Source organism: Mya arenaria, chromosome 6, assembly GCF_026914265.1.
Source record: "Mya arenaria isolate MELC-2E11 chromosome 6, ASM2691426v1".
Classification (NCBI taxonomy): Eukaryota; Metazoa; Mollusca; class Bivalvia; order Myida; family Myidae; genus Mya; species Mya arenaria.
In genome coordinates, this window is record NC_069127.1 from 38,208,048 (window position 1) to 38,231,879 (window position 23,832).

Below are 23,832 nucleotides of genomic sequence, written 5' to 3' on the forward strand. Positions count from 1 at the left end.
TGTAGTACACATATATTGTGAGAACTATATAGTCGACAATAACCATAAAATGAAAATAGTTTACAATTCACATTTATCATATTTGATTACTAACCATTATGCATAATGAATACAACAAATTGTGTCACGTGTCACAGTAAATTATTTCATAATGTTTCTATTTTAGTGTCTGATCCACCTGAAGATCTCTCCGCATCGGCAGTGTCAAGTCGAGGATTTACAGTGTCATGGCAAAAGCCTGTGAATACTTACAGTGAAGAAATACTTGGCTATTTGTTGCAAGTCAAAGCTGGTGAAACATGTGTGGTAGAGAGACAATTTAAGTGTTCGAATTGTTATGTATTATATGATGTAAGTGAAAACCATATGAATATGAGTTTATGAGACAACTTACAGTTTTTAAAATATTGATAAACCCTGTTTTTAAATGACTCAATACAACAAGCAAGTGAAAATTGACCAATTTCATTCCTAATGACCATTTATTCAGAGAATTGATTTATGATATCTGTAAACAGCATGATACTATAAATCACTTCAGATTGTTGACTTTTGCTTGACAGTGCCTTTATTTTAATCAATAATATTATGATCGTTTATATATGCATGATACCTTGTATTATTTCAGGGAATTTCAATGAACGGGCTGTGTAGTACAGGTAACATTTCTGTCCTACACAAAACCAAAGCTGAACTGAAAGAACGTCTACAGTTTGATACCAACAGCCTTTTACTACCTGACACAACCTATACTTCTTATGTTGGTTTGATCAATGATGTTGGTTTGGGACACAAGGCAAATGTATCAGAACTTACATTTGAAGAAGGTACTTCCTTATTGGCAATTCACAAATTTACAATAATTCACCATATTTGCCCTTATAAACATGCAGGCCCGAATAGACTCGCAGGGTCTCTTTTGCTGGGCATTCCCACAGATTTTAGACCTTTAATAATGCTTATCCTGATTCAAAACATACAAAGAATAGTTTATTTTGCTGTAAGTCGATCACTCAGTCAGCCATTTTTTTTACCAGTACCCTTATTTACTACTTTTACATTACACACCATCAGCATTACACACCATCAATTTTGTACAAGATTTTAAATGCTAGATAAAAGGGGGTATTTTATGATCTATTAGGACAAATATGACTGTATAAGCTGTGAAGTGTTCGTAATTTTATTTGATAATGAGATGATATAGATATTAATTGAGCCGCATCACGCGATTTTGAGATTTTTGACATATATTTGCTTTAATTATTTTATTAAGTATTTGAACTTGAGGACATTTCAGAAAGTAATACTGAAAATTTAATGATGATATCACTAATTTTTTATATCATCACTAATTTTTCATAAGATGTTTACAAGTGAGGAAATGTATTGTGCATTTTGTATACTAAACTTGACATCATTCATATGACGTCGTTAGGAAAGCACATTATATAATGTGCACATTCAATGTATCAATATTACAACTAGATTATAATTAAATTATTTTCTTAACACAGAATCTCAAAAAAAACCATAAATTAAGGAAGAAATGATGATTCAATACATTGTGCCAATTTAAACATAGACTATGAATGCAGTCAAAATAAGTCGTGACAAAATCCATGGTTGCTATGGAAACATGAGTAAACAAATGGTCATAAATCATTGAGAAAATGATACATCCATGACAAACCTTTAAAGGAAAGAAGTTTTGAAGAAATTAATATACATAGAAAAAATCATATACATAGAAAAAAATCATAATTTTTGGCATTTTTAAAATTAATGATTATTTCTTTTGAATGTAGTAATTATGTCCGAATACCCAAATTCGCGCAATGCAGCTCAATCGATGGATTTGCTCAAATAATCAAGCATCCATGCAGATTATATAAGGGATGTAGTTTGTGATGCAACAATTTTGACCTGAATTATGTTATTTGATTTTTTTGCTGTAAGTGGACTATACTTCAAATGTGTCAGTCTCATCTTACATCTTTTGACTGATTTTCTTCGACTTTTACATGATCAGACAACAACTGTAGATGATAATTAAGAAATAATTTTGTGCTGCGTTTCTCTTTTGAAAAAACAGGGCAAAAAGATTTGCAAATGTTGGTAGGTTTGACTGCCAGTCCTTCAAATTCTGTAAACCAGGTCTTGTCCCACAATAACTTGCAAACAGTTTGACCTATGACCATAAAATTCCAATTGTGTTTAAGGTTAAAGGTCAACACTTAAAAACTTTGTTTGAATAGCAACTAAAGAACGGTTTGTCTGTGAAATTGTAGTGGTAGGTTGCTCTTGGCAAATAGATGACCCCAATTTTTTTTAGGTCAAGGTCATGGTCAAATTTTGAAATATTTGTCTTCACTTTTATAAAAACTTTCTGCAATCATTAATAATCACTGCAATGTTATTCTTAAAACAAGTTGATTTAATCATTCATATGTTTTTGGACAAAAATGCACTAAGATGGCATAATGTTTGACGAATATACCTTGTTTACTGCAATTTTGGTCCTTTTTTAAGTTTATCAGATGGTAGATGTTACCCATTACTTTCTTTGTCTTATAAGTGTAAAGTTAAACAAATCTCTTATGTTGAGCTTCTCAAAATGGATGTCAAAGATGACAAAGCATTATTTAAGGAATGAATTGCGAGATTGGTGTCATTATCGGGGTATGAACGCAATTGGGCTGGTCAAGTAGTGAGTACTTTGACCAGCCAAATTGCATTCATATCCCGTATAATGACATCAATCCCGCAATTCATTACTTATATTTACACAAATAGTTCATCATTTCATTCAATAATTGTAAAAAAATACTTTAGGAAAACCTTTCAATAATCCTTTCTTACCCATTCTGTAAATAGAATGACCTGACTTACCGGAAACATTTCAAATGACGTGAGAAACGATCAACCACTTGAAACAACTTTTAAATGTAAAATTGAAACACATTAAACAAATCATAAATAAACACTTCCTAAAATGTTGATTTATATTTTACGGGACCTGCATGCTGACACAATACAAAAAATAAGAAGATCATTTTCATGTATATTGTTTTGTGATGAATCACAGTCCGGACATATCTAAAGATGTTGCATGTTGCATTCATCGTTTGATAACCGCAATTGCCGAAAGGCAGTTCATTTAAGGAATGGAAGTTGAGGTGTAAATATATGTCAATGATTTTCAAGAAGAGATCATACAATAATTTTGACAGAATTATGGTCATTAGTTTTTTCTTTACAAAGTAGTGAAATCACATAAAAAAATTGACTTGTGATTCATGTGACAAATCGATAAGGGTAGGGGCAGCAGTGTCCTTAGATGGACACAGCACTATATATAGTTCTCTAGTTCTGTGGTATTTCATAAACAACTGATTGAACATTTATATACATGAAGAAGTCAGTTAATATCTTCCTATGATCTATATCTTTGTTTAAATCAAAGTATAGTGTAATACATTATGGAAATGCTTTCAGTGAAATCTAACACATTCACTTTATGTTCACTATCTGGCTGAATAATAGGCGTTTTAATTAAAAGAACAACACTCCAAATTTAAATGTAAATCTCAAAGAAATAAATACATACCAGTATGAAGGCTTATTGTAAAAATATGTACATTGGTATTGATTTGCATGTACTTGTAGAACCCCAGGCCCCGCCGGTTAATGTGTCAGTTGATAATATAAGAAAAACGTCTTTCAATGTCTCGTGGAGTCTGATAGGACCAAGGCCGGGCCAAGTCACGTACACGGTGATGCTAACTGCCGACACTGGAGCAGACTCCAAAACATATGATGTTACCGGTAAAACAAGCAAGATTATCCACTACGTAATAGGATATCACTGAGTTGAATATTTTTTGTTAGACAGATTCTTTTAAAGAATTCTGTTTGTGATTGATATTTTTCATAACCACCATTAATAATCGTTAAGTGCATTACAATATACATTAAATTAAAGATACGGGAGTGCGCCAGGTGACCAAACTTCTTCGTAAGTCTACTTTTGTACATAAATATTTACAAAATTAGCATAACAATGTATCATTTTCTTTGCAGTTCTGTTTGTGGTCTATCATATGTCCTATCCTAGCTTTAAATTTTATCCAATTATCTCTACATTAAACAGGTTATAAGCTTCACAAAACTCTGATTGCTGATGGACTAGAAGAGTATTGGAACTATACTGTGAAAGTCACAGCAAGAACTAATGTAGGTGATGCTAAAACATCGGATACCACACAAGAATACAGGACTCTGCCTTCAGGTTAGTGAAATATTTATATCCTGTTTAATATTTTTAAACCCTTTTTGTACACCTGTTTGACTATGTTTCTATGAAATTGTTGCTACATCGACCTCCATCTTTTCTAGTTAAGCTAGAAAGGTTGATTGAAATTTTAAAATTAATATTATTTTGATAGCTAGTAAACTTGCTCCGTTAAATCTCCAATAAACAGTTCATACCAATATATTTATCATTTGGTATCCAATCTTCATGCACAAACAACAAAAACTCCGGCATTTAGTCTGTAATTTTCACTCGATTTAGCAAAAACAATCACAGATAAAAATCTAGCATTGAGCCATTGCAAAAACATAATATTTTGCTTGTCTGTTCTTCAACGCTTTTTCACTAAGATTCTACATAAGCCTTGATATTGTTACCAGCTGCATTGATGCAATAAAATCTTTGTTTGAATGCTAAAGTGTTCAAGATATTCAAATGAACACATGCAAGGCCAATAACTCTGGTTTAAATAAATTGTCAAGTGTTGCCAGTGTTGATATTTTCTTCCGGGAACTCATTTTAGGTAAGGCCGGTAGGGTCCATGCAACAGTATCAGCTGGTATTGTTAAAATTAATCAAATCTATGACTTCAGCACCTGGAGCTGTTACTGAGTTTGAAGCAGTTAAGGCTGAGCAGCGCTCCGACAATTTCCACAGAATGACAATCCACTGGAAAGCCCCTTCGTTGTTGGAGCGCAACAGTGTGATAAAGGAATATGTGTTAAAATACAATGTTGGAAACATTACAACTAATTCTGGGGTAAGTTTGGATGACTTTGGTCAATAATGTAGTAATATAATGTTAACTTTTAACACTTGCTTTGCAATACAGTAAAACCCCTCTATTCAGACCACCTGTGAGAAAATGTTCTCAATAGCGGGAGTGGTCTCATTACTGAGTTTGTGCTGATTAGGTTAGTGAATTGTCAAGTGGTGGAGTTCATTAGATTTCTGCATGTACATATGTGCATGTATTACTGGGTATTGATAATATGGGGCTATATTGAATACTATTCAAGCAAATAAAATAAATAAAAAGTTGTCATTTTTAATTTGTATCATAAATTTTTCAAAGTATAATATGTTTTAAAACAACACAGTTTCAATGTCCTGTAATTATATTTTCACAGTTAGTGACCCCCCCCCCCCCCCCCGATAAATTCAATCAAAAACATTAAATCAATCAAAAACCCATCAATTATCAAACACTTCCGTATTTTTCACTCTTATCATGACCTCTGTCGTAAAGCGGTTACTTGTTGTCGTAAGTGGTCGGTGATTATTCTAAAACCGTGTCAGGTGTTGTAAACTTTTTTGTATTGCATGTCAATCGAGGTGTGAACACAAACATGTTAAGTACCTATCAACAAATTGCCTGTGGTCGCGTTAACAGATCAATTTAACATGTGATTAATTAAAAGGGACTGGATTAATTAGCCATATTACTTAATAACAGGCTGCCCGTTTGTTAGGTGTTAACGAAAAAGATCGGGTCTGAAAAAAATTGATCTTATCAGGGGGGTTGGTCGTAAAAACGGGGTGGTTGCATATAGGTTTTTTACTGTACATGTATTGCATATTTGATGATTTAAGAATTTTAAAATAATAATAAAAATAAGCTCAATGAGCGATTTTCTAACTCTTGTAAATTAACTGATTCATACAGAGTATAATTCTGTCCTGATGTTAAATGATAATGATAATAAAATACGAGATTTTCTTTTTTAAGGTTGCTGAAGAATTGAACACAAAGTCCTTCCCGTCTGAGACTGGCGATGGGTTTTACAGAGAAGAGTTTAATGTGATACCTGAATCAACGTACCAGTTTGAGGTAAGATTGAGTGGCATAATAAAATGGCAGTCTACACCTTACAACCATAATGGTAATGATGCTTAATGTATGTGACCTACAACCATTTTTTCTCAGAGTTGTGTGCTTAAATGTGGATTGTTTTACATCGGAGTTTGTGGAGTGTACTTCTCGGAAACTAGAGCTGCAATGATTCACTGAAAGCTCGATTCGATTCTGATATCAAACAGTCATGTCGATTTGATTATTTTCGATTCAATTCATGTTTTACTTCAGGGCTTTTTCTATATTACCCACGGGTCCAACTATTGGACCTATTCCTAAAGCAAAATATAATATATTTTTCCCAATCTTCAGAAAAAAATCCCAATATTTTTATTTTTTATTTTTTTTATTTTTAGAAAGTCTTTTTACCTGTACTGGTTCATTTTCAACGTCCTACTAAATTATGTGATGTAGAGTGTTTTTGATAACTGAACTCGGAAATCATTGATTTTCATCACATTCAGAGATCAGAATGAAATATTATCTGTCATGATTTATTGCAATAGATATTTACACCCAAGGATTGATATTTCAGCCATTTTGGGTCTTATTAAGGGAAATAAACTAATATTAAACCATTTTCTAATTCGCAGGAGACTAAACAGCTTTTTCTTTTAACTCTAAAATTTCCCAAGTTTGGCATTTTCACAACGCAATATTTCCCAAAATGTCTAGAGATTGGGCAGAAAAAGCCCTGTATTATTGTTGCTTTTTGATATAAAGATGTATATTTAAAGGTTGTTAAATCCTTGCATTTATGTAAAACAGTGTTTTATTAAAAACAAATTATTAAATAACAAAAAAACCATCACATACTTATGACAGAAACTGTTGATAATATTTAAATGAATAAAAAAACATGTTATAAATGTGTGATGTTTTTCTGTCAGGTCCAATTTTATGATTTGACAGACTTAAATTTTGAACACATCGATGGGGTTTCCTTTTTAAATGCTGCATCATAAGGTAAGTTGAGCTGCCGTACTTTGGATAACTTACGTCATCTAAATAAATTTTACATGTTGCTTTTTGTATCAATTTGTCGCAGGGACAAAATGTGCCCACACTCTTGATTTTAGTTTTTTAGGAGCATCTTTTAATGAGGGAGATGCCATGTAATTAGGCTAGTAAAAATCTATTATTGATTGAATGCCAGATTAATTATTAACAATCAAATGCCGCTTAACAAACATCGACATGCGGATACAACGGGTCATTTTGTGGCATGCATGTTTAATATGCGGATCAAACCGAGTTTCTGTAAACAATTGAATCGGCGAATTTAAAACCAGTTTTTTGATGCATCAGTGTGAATCATTGCCTCTATGTAGTACCTGGTATTTTTAATGGCGCATTGTCTTCACCTTTTCATTAACCCTGCCAATTCTTTTTTGTGTTTTGTGCTTTATATTGACCTTGTGGCCATTAAGTATTTCTTTCCTCTATGTAATCTTTATTTATGTTCTAGTGATTCTTATTTCAATATTTGCCTGAGTCAATCAATAACATCCGGTGTTAAGGCAGAATGCAGGTTTAGTTATCACCTATGAGATAACTCTAGTTTAAATCAAAGCGCTTAAAGCATTGAATGGCTTTCGGTCTGCATCATTTTGTGAGTATAGTCATGTAATTGTAAAACATAATTATTAACCTAAAAATCTAAAATTAGTATATGCTCGCTCATAATTTCCTTCGCAAAAACATATGTTGATTCTCAATTAGATCATGTAGTGTAAGTCGCTTGAAATGTGGAATACACCAAATAGTTACTTATAAGGTATGGAGTAATTCTCAATATCATATACAACCTTATCTGGAGCTTTGGTTTCATAAACAATGCACTGCCACGAATAAAGCATTTAGAAATATTTAGTAAAATCTACTCTACACTTCAAACTTGACTTGGGGGTATTTAATTTACGTCCAGGTTATGCCAGCTTAACTAAATGCATACCAACAAAATGCATAGGACATATTAATTATGTTTATGTTTAAGGATCGAATCACCCAAATACTATTTATTCCCTGTATGTTTGATGTACAATTGTATCTTAATAATGCCCTCAACCTATGTCACAAAATGAACAAATGACTACCATTTATATCAGTGTTTCTTAAATATGCATATACATTATGCTACATGCTCAACACTTTGGTCTAAAATTACTGAGACAAACTGAGAAATATTCACACTCTTTCCGTGTCATTTGGCATTACATGAATATGACACAAACTGTAGCAGGTTGATAGCCTGTCAACGCTTTACGTGATTTGATTTGAATGGTTATAGCGTATAATATGCATTTTGTACTGGTTACAATTTAAAACATAGAAAATATTTAAAAAAAACTAAAATCACCAAATATAAACAAAAAAGAAGTATTTTAATTTCATTTAAAACATTATGGTTAACTTTGATATTTTACACCTAATTAGCATTTAATTGCATCATATAGATACGATCCATATTTTTTTCCGAGTTTTAACAAGTTTACAGAGTTTATTTCCGGGTTATAAACCAGACCGAATGCGATGACCCAGATTCTATTCTTAACTACAATGTACCTGTAGATATTATCAGTCCTCAGCTGCAGCAGCTTTAAAGGGATTGTCTCACAGATGAAAAAATAGCGAACAAAATATAATTGTCGAAAAATTACATAAACTTGGCATCGATGTGTTCAATGCATTGAAACTTAATTATTGAAGTACCACATAGTTTACAATTTATTTATGTTTAGCCGGTATTTCGTATTTTTCAATTCAAAAAAGTTACTGGGTTTGTCTAGCGGGTAGAATTCATTCCTTATGCGTGATTGGCTAGTCGGCGTTATCACGTGATATTACCGAGGTAGGTTTATATCTTAATTATGTCACCCAAATTGTGTAAGCCATAATAACTCAGTAGGGAAGACGCCAGATTTCAATTTTGGCGACGCGGGTTCGAACCCGGGCTTCCACACATTTTTTTTTTAACATTTTGTTATTTTTTTAACATTCTGACATCAAAGCGTAACACATTCTATTAGATAATTGCCCTGAGATTCGTTACAAAAAAAACTTTTTTTGGTGCCAATCTGTGAGACAGTCCCTTTAAGTGTCCTACAGCCTTATAAAAAATCGACATATTTATTACACATACAGGTGTATGCTGTAAACATTGATAGTACAGTTGGGATGAAGATGACGATCAACGAAATGGCCCCAGCTGGATGTGAGTGGCTTAATTGTGATTACATAGTTTCTGCTTTCATTTTTTGCTTCCATGATTTGAATTTATTGTCCTTCAGTCATTAATATACATTTTGGTCATTTATAAAAAATACAAAAACACTCAGAATGTTATCTGAAAAGTATAAATTTGGTTTATGAATATTGAATATCATGTTTTATTCATAACTTTCTTAATATCTGCGGCTGTATTCATAAAGCATCTTAGTGAATATTTTCAACTTAGTAAAACAATTATTTTTGTAAGTTGAATTTAAGCAAAGATGTAAAAAAAGCAAGAAAAAAGATGCACTTAATAAAGGCATACAAATACATTTAAAAAATACAGGGTATCGAAGATATTCATTGTTAAAAAATGTCACTAACTTAAGTAGCAAATATGTACCAGTAAGCTTTATGAATAAAACCACAGAATTAATTTTATGTAACATAGAATTTTAGCATTTTTTGTTTTTCTTTTTTAAATTAGGTCATCTGTTTTTGCCAAAATATAAAGTCAGAGTATTTTGATAGTCAGAGTATTTTGATAATTTTGGTGTCTTCATCGTAGTCCAAAAATGTTAACATTTCAAAATACTCATATTGAAATAATTCTTTTGTATATAATGAGTGGCCACCATTGAAGCATAAACCTTTTCATCAAGAATTTCAGTGAACAATGTAAGGGCCCATGAAGATTGCCCCATGACCCTATGATGGGGCAAATGAAAAAGTGTCCTCGAGGCCTCAAAGTAAAAAAATAAGAATTGCAGTGAATATAAACTGAGTTTTTAATGTAGTCAGTTTATATTATATTCTGTCATAAAAATTGTGATGATCATGAGGAATGAAATATCTATTACAAACATGTATAATATAGACAAGGATAGAGGTCATAACAGATCTTTGCATGGTAACGTCTTGCTTATACGCTCAATAATAATTTATAAGGGACTTGAATATTTACATTCAGCAACTGACTGCTAACAAATGCCTATGAGTGAAAGGTTGCTAACTTTAAAACTGATTAAAAAATGGGTATTATATTTCAAAAGTGTACTTAGTTGTTTATGTGAAAGTTTTCATGAGTCCGGATTAAGGTGGAGAATAAAATGTTTTAATCAATTACACAAAATAATTTTGTTGAGTATATTGTTAGTGTAGCATTTTCTCTTTTGAGCATATTTTTCTCAAAGTTATTTGTTCATTCATTTTTCAGTCCCTGTCAGCATTGAGGAATCTGACACAACTTTACAGGTTGTTAAAGAAGGCTCGAAAGACCAGACTTTTATTAGTCTGAATCTCGTGAGGGAGTTCTTCACTGAGGAAACCAATGGAAGAGTACAGAGGACCGCCTTACTTGGGTGTAAAAACAGTGCATGTCCGGAAAACATTCTTGGTATCAATTATGTTTTGTTACTCTTGATGTTGTTTTTTAAACATTTTAGTATCTCCACTTCACATAACTAAGTTAGATAGGATCTTTAGCAAGAACCATAACCCTGGCTTAAATAAGTAATGCCCCTTGTTCGACTAATGAAAAACAGGCCCAAATTTCTCGAATCTTCTTGTGCTTTACTGGATTAAGTAGATTATTTAGCCAAAAAATACGAGCTCGTACATGCTTAACTTGAATTTTGATAAATGAAAATAGTTTATTGTGATTATCATAAAAATATAAAGATAATTCAGATATTAAGAATAAAAAAACTCTTAAAGAAGTAAATATATTTGGTGATCAAAGCAAGAAAAGCATGTGATTTGTGTACAGGTAATATTAGAGATGTTTTGGGGCTTTTTTAACTAAGGAATTTGTGACCACGTTGCTACTAATTGAAAGATCTCAAAAGGCTATACTATTTTTGTATCTGAACCTAAATCATACGCCTTATTTTGGTTTCACCATTAGAGTCAAGTAAGTAATAGTTATAATAATGCATTAAAATTAAATTAATTTTCTTTTGGAATCAACCCTTTTAGTGGCCATTTGAAAAATAAGAATAATCCTATCAGAGTTCACAAAAGTTTATCTAGGCCCAAATTTCTCGAAAAGTCCCTAATAACAGGATTAAGCCAAGCTAAACATTTTTTCAATAATTCGTAAATTGATACGCGGACAATTTCAGACTATGCAGACACTCAAGAGAAGGTTGATGTTCTGGCCAACTGGCAAAAGGCTGCCCAAAAGGGCCTGTATAGGATCACCTCAGCTGACTGGTTAACAAAAAACAGTAAGGGAATTGTGTATGTACTAAAAATTGTAGACTTTCAATGATATAGATGTAGTTACAGTTATCTGTACTGGATAGCTGGCATAATACTGCTTAAAACTGCCTGTACAGGATCACCACAGATAACTGGTTAACAATGAACAGTAAGGGAATTTTGTATATACTTATTATTGTATTGTAAAGTTTGAATTATTTAATATAGGAGTTGAAACCCCAGGTTGCCATTAATGGTTAACGTTCATCAATGGCCATAATTTGTATAAAGGTTTATATGGAGTTATGTTACCTTATTTTATGATGGCTTTCAACATCTTTGTGCAGCATGAAGTCAACTGAATGAAGTTATAAGTGAAAAGCCATATTTGATGTAAAACTTGAACCAGACACAGTGTGCCTTAAAATTTGTTTTAGCATAAGTTCCTGAGTCGTACTGGGGTGAATAAGTAAACGTAAACTAATTGCGTGATGGCCGTGAACAACTAATGTTTATTTAATGGACTTCAAGTAGTTGTTCAGGACCTTGAAACAATTAGGTTACATAACTCTATATCAACACAAATACAAATTTCAGCCTCTGATTGATTTTGATTTTTATGTCTCCCCCATTAATGGGGAGACATAATGTTTTTGCCGTGTCTATTAGATGACCACTATTGATTTTGAGATCAGTAGGTCAAAGGTCAAGGTGGCAGTAGATGTTCACTTTTTAATATGGGTGAACAAACCAAACTTCAGCGTTGGTTCGTCTCCAGTCCAATATTACAAATTTCGTGTCTATCATTAATTTTTTCTCAGTTACGACCACACAATAGGGAAGGCTACCAATATTATTTAGCGAAAAGGTAATTTATGATACTCAAATAAGATCATTTACTTATTATGCATAAAACAACTTCAGTTTAACTCAATACTTGTGAGCAATTATTAAACAGTTCAAAATATTGAGATAGGTATTGCAGAGGCAGGTAACCCTTTATCTTATTCTGATATTAATATTTATTATGATAAATGATGATATACTAGCTTATAAAATTGCCCTCTAGTCTGTTTCCTGGGAAACTAGGAACTACAGCTATTGTTTGATTTGGGAGGCCATTGGAGTAATGTTCAGGCTGTTTGGGCGAGATTTTGTTTTTATGTTTATGAATTCATAGTCAGGTGGACATTTCTACAATTAGAAGTCTCCTATTTTTGTAATAAACTTCTCAAATATTATTTGTGAGTCTAGAGGGGATCGAACCTACCATCCCTCATTCTACAGGCGTATACTAACTAATGCATTGTTCAGTCAGGAAGGTATCTTATGTTGGTAAAACTTGTGGTCTAATCCCCTAGCATGTTTTATTTTATAATGTTTGTTTCAAATATTTTATTAAATTTCGCTTTGATATTCTCATGGCAATACTTGTTTTCATTTAATGATATACTATTCATTTAAACTGCATCGCGATAAAGGTTAGCTTAATAGTGAGACAGGTTGACAATACGTGCCATTATATATAAAATGTATACATCCAGAGAGAAGGCGTCGAAGCTCTTACACAGAAGTCCCGTACACTGTGGGCATAGAAAATTGTAATGGCGTCACGGAAGGCACATACTGTAACGGACCACTTGAGCCCAAAACGGAATATTTGTAGGTTGATGCATGTGTTTTTGATGGATTATAAGTTCATAGAATTTAAAATGGTTTGCCTACATAAGTTCAACCATTAATAAGAGAGCTCATTGGCTTGTCATCCAGTCAATACATACCTAAACATCACGTTTGCTATATCCAGGTCATGGTTTATAGTATATGCATGAGTGATTTGTCTGTGTTATGTTGTGATGTGTCTCTTCTTAAGTGTATTTTGATTACAAAGATTGTCTCCGTGGTTGTCATAGTTTTTTTGGATGTAAGATTAAGTATTGTGAGAGTTTTTATTAGTTTCAACGGAACTGTTGTTTTTAAAAACGTCTACATGTCCATTACTGAAAAAGAATTATTAGAATTCGCCGTAAATATGAGTGATTACTCGTTTGTGAATCTATGATCATCTCCCAAGCATTCCATACATAAATATCAGTATCCAGGACATGGCTTGCTGTATTGGTAATGGATTAAACGTGTTACGATCGAGACAGTTTTTGCACCAAACCAGCAATGCCTATTACTCAGACATTAATAATAATCAAGATATGTCCCTTGTTCGAATAGTAGTCGAATACATAGCAGACGATTGTATGCTCATGTTTGCGTGTACTTTTTTGTAGATTTGTTGCCGTTGTTTGTACCAGTACGGGATGTACAGTGAGCAAAAAGTATGGACCTTTCATTACAGAGGAGACAGGTAAGTGGTTTTTATATATGCATGTATCGTTTATAAATACTGATCTCTTAGACAGCTTATTCGCCTTTGATAGTGTTATTTCGGTATGTACCGGTGATATTGTCCGTTTTGAGAGGCCATTGTAAGACGTTCGAATCGAAACCGAATCCTCATATGTTAAATTGGATACATACACCAATAGAAAACTTCAATATTACATGAAGTTGGGAGATATACTTTGCACAGAATGTTTGTTGGCGAGATCGTACGTAGCTCCAATCAATAAGATGTTTAGATATGAATTTGCTCTTTTTCTGTGTGAAACTGTTTGATGTTTCAAATGGTAGAAGCTTTCAATGAGCATTCGTTGATTGACTTAGCAATGAAATTTAAGAAGTCAGTGTGTTTGACGAGTATAATATAGAATATAGTTTAAATGCACATGGCTATTTGTATATTTTGACCTGATAGTAAAGTTACAATACTTGGTCTTTATTCAATTTGATACTCGTTCTGTTTCACTAGCCCATTTCTTAATTTGCTACCGTTATATGCATTGTTCAATTACTGTTACGGTTAAAGAACATACTGGGATTAAATATATATTTTAATCAAAGATGATATCTGCATAAAGTTTATGTTGAATAAATGTATTGATGTTTTGTTTGTGTATGATGTATGATCATAGAAGAGCTCGTAAGCAAACCCCAAATATGTTTCGGCTATGATTTGAACGCTGTTATATATTAGTCTATTGCAATGTTGATATAGATGTTTAAATGTGGTTCTTCGTCTGTTGTAGCTCCTCAGCCTGTAGGCATGATAGTGGGTATAGTTGTTGGGGTAATTACAATCCTTGCCATTGCCGTTGTTTTGGTCTTTATTCTAAGAAGACGTAGAAACAAGACTCCATACATGTAAGTAACCACTACTTTTAAGCTCGTATGGGTGTTCTTTTCTTCAAAATAATTATCAGTCTATTGAGCCTAGTTTTTTTCAATGATTTAAGGCAAAACTACCACTTATTCGATTCATATTTTTGAAAGATGTCTTAAATTTGCATGTCCGTTCGTTATTTGTTATGGTTTCTTATCTATAAGTTCGGCATTGTACTAACTATCTAATAAGTTTCACACAATATGAGTTCTATAATTTAAAAAAAAAGTTAGCATCAAAATCAGCTTTGGTGCACTAACCTTAAATAGGAATCATTGTTCAGTCCGTTAGAGAAGAAGTAAAACATATTGCATTTTATGGTGAGGTTTTTGGGCGGTTCTCATCACAATTACATGTTGTCTTAAAACAGGTAATGTATGATCTGTTTGATTATATATTACCTATTTGATTATTTCAGAAACGAAGAACACAGTGTCGGAATCGAGAATAACACCGACAAGGTGAATTAAGAAATAAACCCTCTTTGTTTTCAGATATGAAGATATGCAGATACCTCTCTCAGGATAAATGATACTAATTGTTCAAATGACCGAATATTGATACCATTAACCAATTTAAGTGTTCCATTCATAGAATGTGTTTACCGTAAGTTAAATGATAATAATGCCCTTTTCGATGATTTCGATTTTATGTTTTAGCTATCTTAAAAAGACTATTAAGTTTATAACAATGTACTCAAATACTCAATGCTCATTTCCGTATTTTGTTCAATGCGTTGATTTTAACACTGGTAAACTTTAGCAATGTTAAATCAGTATTTATTTCTTAAGGTTTCAACAACAGATGACATTCATTTAATCGTCTACGAAAATGTTATATCAGGTAACACCAAGTTCAGCACTATTCCAAATATCATTACTTATGCATTCATATTTATTTCACCTTAACCCTTTCTAAACTCATTACGTAGTTCAAATCCTTTTATACCTTTCGAAAAGTTTTTTTTTTTTTTTTTAAATTCGCATTAATCAAATTATAATGGTTAATTGGACTAGGGTTTGACTAAAAGGCAGGTGGCCATCGTGTTTGTTTGTCATCATGCTTTTAAATGCTTATCTCGTCCGCGTTCGATAACCAGCTTGATGGCCCAACTAGTTCTCAATAATTATATATCTTCATCTATCAATTATTTATTCGCTCTTTTTTTACTATTTTTTAGTAAAATATTCACCAGATTTAAAAACATGTCTTTTTAGATAATTTCCTATATTCAAGTCTGGTTATATCATTAAATTAACGGTTATGTTCATTTACATGTCAACATTTGATCAAATTGATCTTATCCACTCTCTAACCTGAACACATATTTTTGATTCTTACCATTCTAAGTCACAACACAATGCTTAAATGTAATTTGGATTGCGCGTGATCGATAAATAACTGGATTACTAAAGTAACTAAACATGTATATTCACATATATTTCTCTTTAATGGTCAGTTATTTATATTAATATTGTTTCAGCGATCTAACTTGACCAGTTAACATCCAAGCTTCTTAGTATTTATATTAAATATAATGATAGGTAGCATAACCCAACGAGTATAATGACCTGTTAGATTTTGTTTCTTATTTATTAGTTACTGTTATTGAATTGTCATAATATTACCACTTTTATTGTGCAAGTTCTCTGATATATGATCAATTTGTAGCGTATGTTTTACCAACTTCTATCATACGTTAACTGGGATACTATATTGTCCACGTGTGACTTAACTTTAAAAAATGTCCATTCTTTACTCAATTTCATTTCAATGTTCATAGATATAATATGATATGAGGCAAAGGCCTCATCACATAGGGGCTCTAATTTTTATTTTTCAATATTGCACAAGAAACAATCCTTTTTTATTCAAACAGGAAAGCAGGGAGAGCTAAAAGCTGCTGGCCAAAATTACCATACCGTAAACGTTTCTGTAAGTGCATTTCGTTACTAAATAAACAACCTACGAGTGAGGTTGTGCACGCACACTGGTTTAAACCCCCCAGTAAATTTACATTTTACTCACCATGGCAAGGAGGTACCTAACAATCCTTGATAAACATACCTGGTTTATTATATATAGTATGTATGCACTGTGCTGCTTGCGGAGTTTTGTGCTGTTCTTCCATGTTTCTTGTTTGTGGTTTTATGTTCTATGTCTTTGGCGTTTACCAAGTGCCATTAAACCGGGTTTATGTTTTTGCTACTGTGCTTGTTTCTGTAGCTTTTCGCATAAATATATATACACCGAACGGTTTTAAAATGTATATGTTTATTATAAAGTGATGATTAAATACGAACGTGAACGAAACACTTTATTTTCAGGGCTGTTGGTCTGAAATAGATTATAAGCTTTGCTTTGCCCCAACGATCGATAACGTCAACCAATTTTGGACAATGATTTTTGAGGAGGATGTTAACACCATTGTTATGTTTGCTGAAAGTAAAGCTCAAAAGGTATGACCAACAATGTCAGTTGGCGTTTGGTAAATACGAAATAAAGTGCCCATTGTCTGCCTTAATGGAGTGCCTGCAATAGAGTACCCTTAAGCTGGTATTGAGAGTTTGATGGCATGTGTGTACCTATTTATTCTGACAAGAACTGTTTCAATAATACCTATATTTCTGTAGCATACACTTAATACCAGTGATCACTTTTCCACAGCAGTTTCATTTCAACCGAATGATGACCATAACCCACAAAAAGATTAAAGTAAACGTTGAAATTAATTGTTCATTGTTTCAGAAGGAATTGAGGTATTGGCCATCTGATTTTAATGAACGAACAAACTACGGGCATGTAGATTTGGAAGCAACATACTTGAATACACACGATGCATATACTCATATGAAAATGAACATCTGCAACGTAAGTAAAGTAGCATGGGTGTTTCATTTTTTGTTCATTAAATTATCTTTTACACGTTTAACATATACAAGTGACTCGTGATAAACAAACGAGGTTCGTTATGAAGTTGTGTATATGGTAAATAAAATAGAGTCCATAATCAATATATTAAATAGCTTAAATGTAACTCAACGATTCTCTGGTTTCCTAAAAGCGGCAGGGTTGTCTGTCATTGGTACAATATAAAGGCACTGATAAGTCGTTTTAAAAAATGCATATCTCCACCCCAAACGATATTCAACATGATGATCACTTAGCAGATACATTGTGCCATTCTTGGAATGACAACACCTTCTTGATTGTACATCTTGATCAAGTGTAATTTAATATATACTTTTTTCACCAGTATAACAATTGATCTATCTACATGTGATGTTTTAAAGAAGTTTACATACTATTTACTTTCAGAGCGTAACGAAAAGAACTATAAACCACTTTCAATGCGCACAAGTGTCCACGTTTAGTCCAGATGGATTCGTTGACTTTGTTAAGTGTGTGAGATCAAACGTTAAGAATAGGCGTATCCTTTTGCACTCAAGGTGAAATATTTAACAAAATGTTATTCATAGTTGTTCATTATGTAAATTAGCTTTCATTCATAAAATGGTATAGCTAAGAAGTAAAAACACGATTTAATATTTTAGTGAAGGTCTGGCATCTACCATTCCGTTCGTGGTAATGGATACATGTATGCAGCAACTTTCTGATGGGGCCATTGCAGAGAAAGTAGACGTCTATAAAATGTTGGTGAATATTGTGAAGACCCGCAAAGACCTTATGCCTCCACAGGTTAGTTTATTGAAATAATGCAATAAAACTGTATTCTGTTAGATGCAATATATGAAACATATTTCTTTTTCAATTAATACTGTTTCATTCAAGGTGTCTCGTAACCTTTCATTTACGGTTATAATAGTAAATCGTAAATACGGTATGAATGTTTTTTGATGGCCGTGCAATGAATGTTCGTTTCAGGAATTGTTTATTTTTACCCATGACTGCGTGCAAGGTCTCGGAAGTTGTGACTACGAATCACTCCAAAACACGAGTAAGTTGGTTTTAATTTGTCTCTCCGTTTATGCCTTGTGTTAAAATGGTTTTATGATAGCTGTTCATAAAAGTTTGGTAAAAGATATTTCAAACTCACTTAAACCTTAGCATTCATTGGTGTTGAAATTTTCATTTCAGAACAAATTGAAAGTGTTTATCAAACGCTGCAAGTCGATGACTGAGGTCCGAAACTAGGTCTGCTGCTGAATTAATCCTTAACCAGATTCATTGTATCCAAGTGATTATAGGACAGTAATGCTTATAAAGGAAATAGTAGTGTTGTGATATATTATATTGCCTTATATATCTGCTGTAATCGTACTTATAATATGAAAAATATATTCGGATACGTAAATATGCAACAAGAATACAAACTAACGTTTTATAGATGAATACGTTTCTTTGTGAAACGATTTGGCTTAATATGATCAAGAAATATAAGCCATGTTTCCATTTCTGTTTTCTTCACAACAATTTGTATAAATATATGTTATGGGCATTTCCCGAAGATATGGATAATATCACTCATTCTATATTAATATATATTACATGTGTGTTCTACATATTTTACATTTATTTTTATCAATAAACTACTTAAAAATAAAAACACTGTTTAGGTATCGTCTAAGACTGTATCAGAAATGTGAAATCGAAATCAATATTTGTGAACAAAAAGACAGAGCCATTGAGAAATACTTCAGAGTCATAATATGTTATATGTTGTGCATTGTTACTGTTGAAGATATTCTCTTGGTACAAAATTGCTCCTGACTCACGACCTAATACGGGGAATAACCAGTTTTATCAGTACGGGTTCGAATAAATTCAACAACCCACGGCTAAAGTACTAATCAAAATATAAAGACTTCCGTTTTAGGCAAACATGGTGAATATGTACATAAAGCCGCACATCGGGCCTACTTTTTCTCACGGGGTTACTGTAACGGTTGCAGCGGTATACGGCATGAGTGAATCCGTTGGCAAAAAGGATTAATAGGGGAGGCATGCTAGTATTGTTTACATGCATTTGTACATATTAAACAGAACAGGTTTTAATTTGATTACAAATTGTAGCACAGAGCAGCTTTAAGGTGAGGGTGTGGGGATTTTTTTTATAAGCATGTTTTACATAGAGAGAAATTCTCATGAAGATGGCAATGTTGAATTAAAAGTCTTCGATTATTACTAGTTAATAAAGAATTTCGATCACAAGAAAGGCAATCTTAGGTATCTAAACTAGGCATCATTTGTATATTCTGCCACAGTATACAGGCAACATGAAGGTCAGTTTTCATGGAAATTAACCTGTTGATTGTTCGACAGTAATACGTGGTCTATCGTATGGTGAACCAACTCTCACACGGCAGGCTTCTCCTGGTATACATTCATATGAATTACTTTGCAACTAAGTTGTCGATCTGCTGAATCCAGAATAAGGAAAAAATCTTAGAATAACTAATGTCATATGCATGTATTTATTCTATACCTAATATATACGTCCAATCGTAGACGCTCTTTTCAACCACGTGACCAAGTCTACCAAGTATACGGCGGCCATTTTTTCTCTCTTGAAAATGACGTCAGCGTGCACGTTCTCGTCTTCGTCAGGCGTGTCAGGGCGATTATAGCATAATTGCCTGACGAAGACGAGAACGTGCACGCTGACGTCATTTTCAAGAGAGAAAAAATGGCCGCCTTGGTAGGCAAACATTTAAACATTATTAAAAGCTTTATAGGGATAAAAATGGAACTATCCGTGCTATAAAAGTGAAATTAGTTTTACCAATAATGACACATTCCGTGTTTCAGTAACGAATACTACCCGAAACCGTACCGGATGTTAACACTCGGTAAAGGGCAAAAAGCAGTAAGACAATGAAATGTTTTGTTTTACTTTATTCGCTGAGATATGTTAATTATTCCAGCGGAATGACTAGGGTCTTTCAAACCGAGATTCTTATGAAACTGCTCCTAGGCTTGATCGACCCTAGCTATGCTCAACTATTGAAATGAACATCACAATTAGCCGATGTAAAACAGGAAATATTTGAAGAATGGCAAAAATTAAGGCTTATTCTGAAAACACGCACGAAAAGGTTTGCTTTTTTATATCCAATCAACTGTTATTTTTCGCAGCTAATGCCATTCAATATTATTTTGTGTACAATATTTTATTGTGTAAGACCTTGACTCCAAAAAAAGGCATTATTGACCTAAATCAAACATTTCTTGAGTCGTATGTGGAAAGAATTTGGTCGGTCGACCGATAGACGTCCTACCAACATTTGAAAACCTAAATGCCCTTTTTTTGAAAATGGGTTAAGACATAAAAGAAAAAAGATGATAACAGATGGCCATCAAAATAATAATTTACTATGAGCTTATATCAAGTGCAAAAGTCAACACTTGTGTGTTCTTTTTATTCAATACGGATAATAACTCTATGCTCATAACAGCAAGAGTTATTGGCTTTTCTTTTACATGTTAAACTTGGCACTTAAGAAATGGCCAAAGATTATTTGCACTTTATTGAATCAGTTAGTGACAAAAAAAGCAGGTACTAATTTCAAAGTTATGTGTACATTGTCACTAGTGTTAAGTTACAAAAGTAAAGGGCTCGCTTTGCATGTGTAGTTTGTATCTAGTAACTGAGTACACAGTTCCTTGTGAATATCTTAAATGGTTATTTTAAGGTATGGCATAGTTTTGATTTGTTTACCAATGATAACAGCTTTAATATTATTAAAGCCAGAGTTATGAACTTTAATTATCATTTAAATATCTTTTAACTGTTTGTAAGTTATTCCAAAGGTAAAGGTGAATGTAAAATCGACGTCGAACAGGCTTACGCTGAAATTAAGTCTAAGTAACGCGATCATTACCCAGAAACCAAACAAGCTAAAACGGGTTTATTTTCACTTTGACAAAATTGAATATTAGAATAATAAATAACTTCTGCTGAACATTTCATAAGACCGTTTACAGTCTCATTGAAGAAGCCACTTTCACATCGACGGACAGCACTCCTTTCACAGTATGCATTAGGATCTTTGCATTATTTTTGTACTCGAATAGCCGTTCTAACAATTAGAAAACAGATTCTATCAAATTATTTTTTAAACCATGTACTAACTGTAATAAACTAGAGCGTGTTTAAAATTATCATTGCATAACTACAACAACCTAGAGCTTTCGGATGTAAAGGGAGAGTTAGGAATAGCCCAAAAAACCCACTGGACACAGAAACGGCAAAGTGCAAAACACTGATTTTCATTTGTTACGTTGTCAAGCGCAATAACTGTTGTTTTACCAAATAGAGCTTTATCTGACGTAAAACATACACAGGATGCTTGAATCATTTTTTATATAAATATTGGTCTTTTAAAGGATAAATATCTGTTTTGCCAAAATACATGGCTAATGCGAATGACCTTGAACTTGGAGCATATTAACCCGGGTTTCGAATTTGCATGGCTGTCACTTTTGCCAAATTAATTCGGAATTCAATGATTCATGCAGTTATGAGTCAGATACGAACCGTTATTATAGGTTATGCTCATTTAGCAAAACAGGCAAGGATCAGAGTGGAGCCGAGACCTTGATGTTAAACATAGGGGCTCCGGTGTGGAAGGCGACACATGAATGACAAAGTTTTGTACCGGATGCTATTAACTATTTTCAGTAAGGCCTATAATCATCACTTACGAAGTTGTGAGGCGTAAAATGACCTTAATCGTTATAAAAGTGATCCAGGTCTTCGTTAGTCATCTTATTGCGATCACCTCTTTGAAATGCTTTTGAGACCTCACCATTACAAGTACCATTACTTGTGTAAAAATTGAAATGTCTAGGAAATCTGAAATGCACAAAACCCAATACTGACCAATATTCAAATCAAAATTAAGGACTCTCTTTATGTGCAATATGTTAAGAGTTTCATGTGACTTAAGAATTTATGGGGACAAAACACTATTGAACGTGAAATTTATCATTATTTTTACTATTTATTCTAAATACAACTTTGAAGTTAAAATGTCTACAACATAATACAGCTTTAATCAAATTGGCTTGTGATTATTCCGGGTAATTTGAATATTAATTTTGACCGATTTACATTACCTGTTTCTCAAAATTCAGTGCTAGTTCATATTTAGTCTGCAAACTCTGCTCTGAGCAGTAGTTGCCTCAAAATTATCTGCTCCACACATGCATTTGCTGCCGTCTAACCACAAAAATTCAATGCAAATAGCATATTCTGTAGCACAGGCATCCCCGCTAGTGCAGTTGTCACCGAGTCCAACCTCTGAAATACGTATCATAGTTCACCTTCCAACACAGACAATTAGATAAACGTCGTCTACTTGTTGTCTCTTTTTCATTTAAATACATACATTTTTCAAAGATTTTTTGGTATCAAAATTAATCACTATGCTCATATCATAACATAATAATATTTGGTCTATTCGCGTCGTTAAGTTCACTGATACATTTACCAAAATAAGAGTTAATTTAAATGGTAATCTAGATGATAGTTTACACATTTCATTGATTGAATTGGCAACTATTAAACTATTGGTAAAAATTAACCAGCCATAATAAAAAATTTTTATCTACCTTAGACTTAAGCAGAGAATTAACTAATATTATATAATTGGCTACTGGTATTATTATTATTATTATTATTATTATTATTATTATTATTATTATTATTATTATTATTATTATTATTATTATTATTATTATTATTACTATTATTATTATTATTATAAGTAGTAGTAGTAGCAGTAGTAGTAGTAGAAGTAGTAGTAGTAGCAGTAGTAGTAGTAGTAGTAGTAGTAGTAGTAGTAGTAGTAGTAGTAGTAGTAGTAGTAGTAGTAGTAGTAGTAGTAGTAGTAGCAGTAGTAGTAGTAGTAGTAGTAGTAGTAGTAGTAGTAGTAGTAGTAGTAGTAGTAGTAGTAGTAGTAGTAGTAGTAGTAGTAGTAGTAGTAGTAGTAATTGTAGAAGTGGTAGTGG

General features: G+C 32.7%; 2 protein-coding genes across 4 annotated transcripts in view; both read left to right on the forward strand.

The window, feature by feature from the left end:
• The window catches only part of LOC128237771 (titin-like), a 52,693-nt gene extending 52,309 nt beyond the window's left edge, over positions 1 to 384 (forward strand). Inside the window, exon 14 of the mRNA XM_052953357.1 lies at positions 167 to 384. Coding sequence (XP_052809317.1) covers positions 167 to 384 — 218 coding nt within the window. The remainder of the gene's footprint in view (positions 1 to 166) is intronic.
• Positions 385 to 621: 237 nt separating this feature from the next.
• Positions 622 to 17,815, forward strand: LOC128236804 (phosphatidylinositol phosphatase PTPRQ-like). 3 transcript variants are annotated; one of them, XM_052951914.1, is made up of 16 exons: positions 622 to 827; positions 3,670 to 3,828; positions 4,154 to 4,291; positions 4,909 to 5,075; positions 6,045 to 6,146; positions 9,315 to 9,384; positions 10,600 to 10,779; positions 11,507 to 11,611; positions 13,130 to 13,247; positions 13,868 to 13,944; positions 14,726 to 14,840; positions 15,278 to 15,320; positions 15,651 to 15,702; positions 16,739 to 16,794; positions 17,187 to 17,318; positions 17,608 to 17,815. In XM_052951914.1, the coding sequence occupies exons 1-16, from the start codon at positions 638 to 640 to the stop codon at positions 17,809 to 17,811; spliced, it is 1,908 nt and encodes a 635-aa protein (XP_052807874.1). In that variant the 5' UTR covers positions 622 to 637; the 3' UTR covers positions 17,812 to 17,815. The 3 variants fall into 3 exon arrangements, 2 of the variants coding, with proteins under 2 accessions (XP_052807874.1, XP_052807875.1); XM_052951915.1 differs by having other exon boundaries at positions 17,611 to 17,815; XR_008261436.1 differs by lacking the exons at positions 15,278 to 15,320; positions 17,608 to 17,815 and having other exon boundaries at positions 15,354 to 15,702; positions 17,187 to 17,225.
• Positions 17,816 to 23,832: the final 6,017 nt, after the last annotated feature.

Excerpts from the sequence above, each read along its gene's own strand:
- LOC128236804 (XM_052951914.1), top strand. The coding sequence starts at position 638 with ATGAACGGGCTGTGTAGTACAGGTAACATTTCTGTCCTACACAAAACC. Across the intron at positions 828-3,669 it reads AGAACTTACATTTGAAGAAG|AACCCCAGGCCCCGCCGGTT; the intron begins GTACTTCCTTAT and ends ATGTACTTGTAG. Across the intron at positions 15,321-15,650 it reads TCGAGAATAACACCGACAAG|GTTTCAACAACAGATGACAT; the intron begins GTGAATTAAGAA and ends TTATTTCTTAAG.